This window comes from Penaeus monodon, chromosome 31, assembly GCF_015228065.2.
Source record: "Penaeus monodon isolate SGIC_2016 chromosome 31, NSTDA_Pmon_1, whole genome shotgun sequence".
Lineage (NCBI taxonomy): Eukaryota > Metazoa > Arthropoda > Malacostraca > Decapoda > Penaeidae > Penaeus > Penaeus monodon.
This window is the reverse complement of record NC_051416.1, coordinates 3,948,746-3,949,022: the sequence shown is the minus strand read 5'-3', so window position 1 is coordinate 3,949,022 and position 277 is coordinate 3,948,746. Positions and strand designations below refer to the sequence as shown.

Below are 277 nucleotides of genomic sequence, written 5' to 3'. Positions count from 1 at the left end.
GCCTACAGGCGAGGGCGGCAGAAGGCGGGCGCGACGCGTGCCGTTCGTAAGGGCCGCGGCGAGGTGGGCGTCCGTGCAGTCGTGAGGCTCCTTCAGCCCACCATACTGCAGCGCAAGGTGGGCGGTGGGCGGGGGGCTACTGCGGCTCGACGGAGCCTCGCCAGGGCGAGCAGGAGAGTGGTGGTGGGCAGTCACGTGAAACGTCTGCGGGTCCGACGCTTGAGTAAGGGCGGGGGCCATTACGCCCACCCACTCCCGCGACACACCCGCGCCGCGG

The 277-nt window shown here is 71.8% G+C and overlaps 1 protein-coding gene across 1 annotated transcript in view; it reads right to left on the bottom strand.

Annotated features, from left to right (window-relative positions):
• The window catches only part of LOC119592998, a gene marked incomplete in the record, with an annotated part of 6,522 nt that overhangs the window by 1,261 nt on the left and 4,984 nt on the right, over positions 1-277 (bottom strand). Inside the window, 1 exon segment of the mRNA XM_037941887.1 lies at positions 1-277. Within this exon segment, the coding sequence (XP_037797815.1) occupies positions 1-240 (240 nt within the window).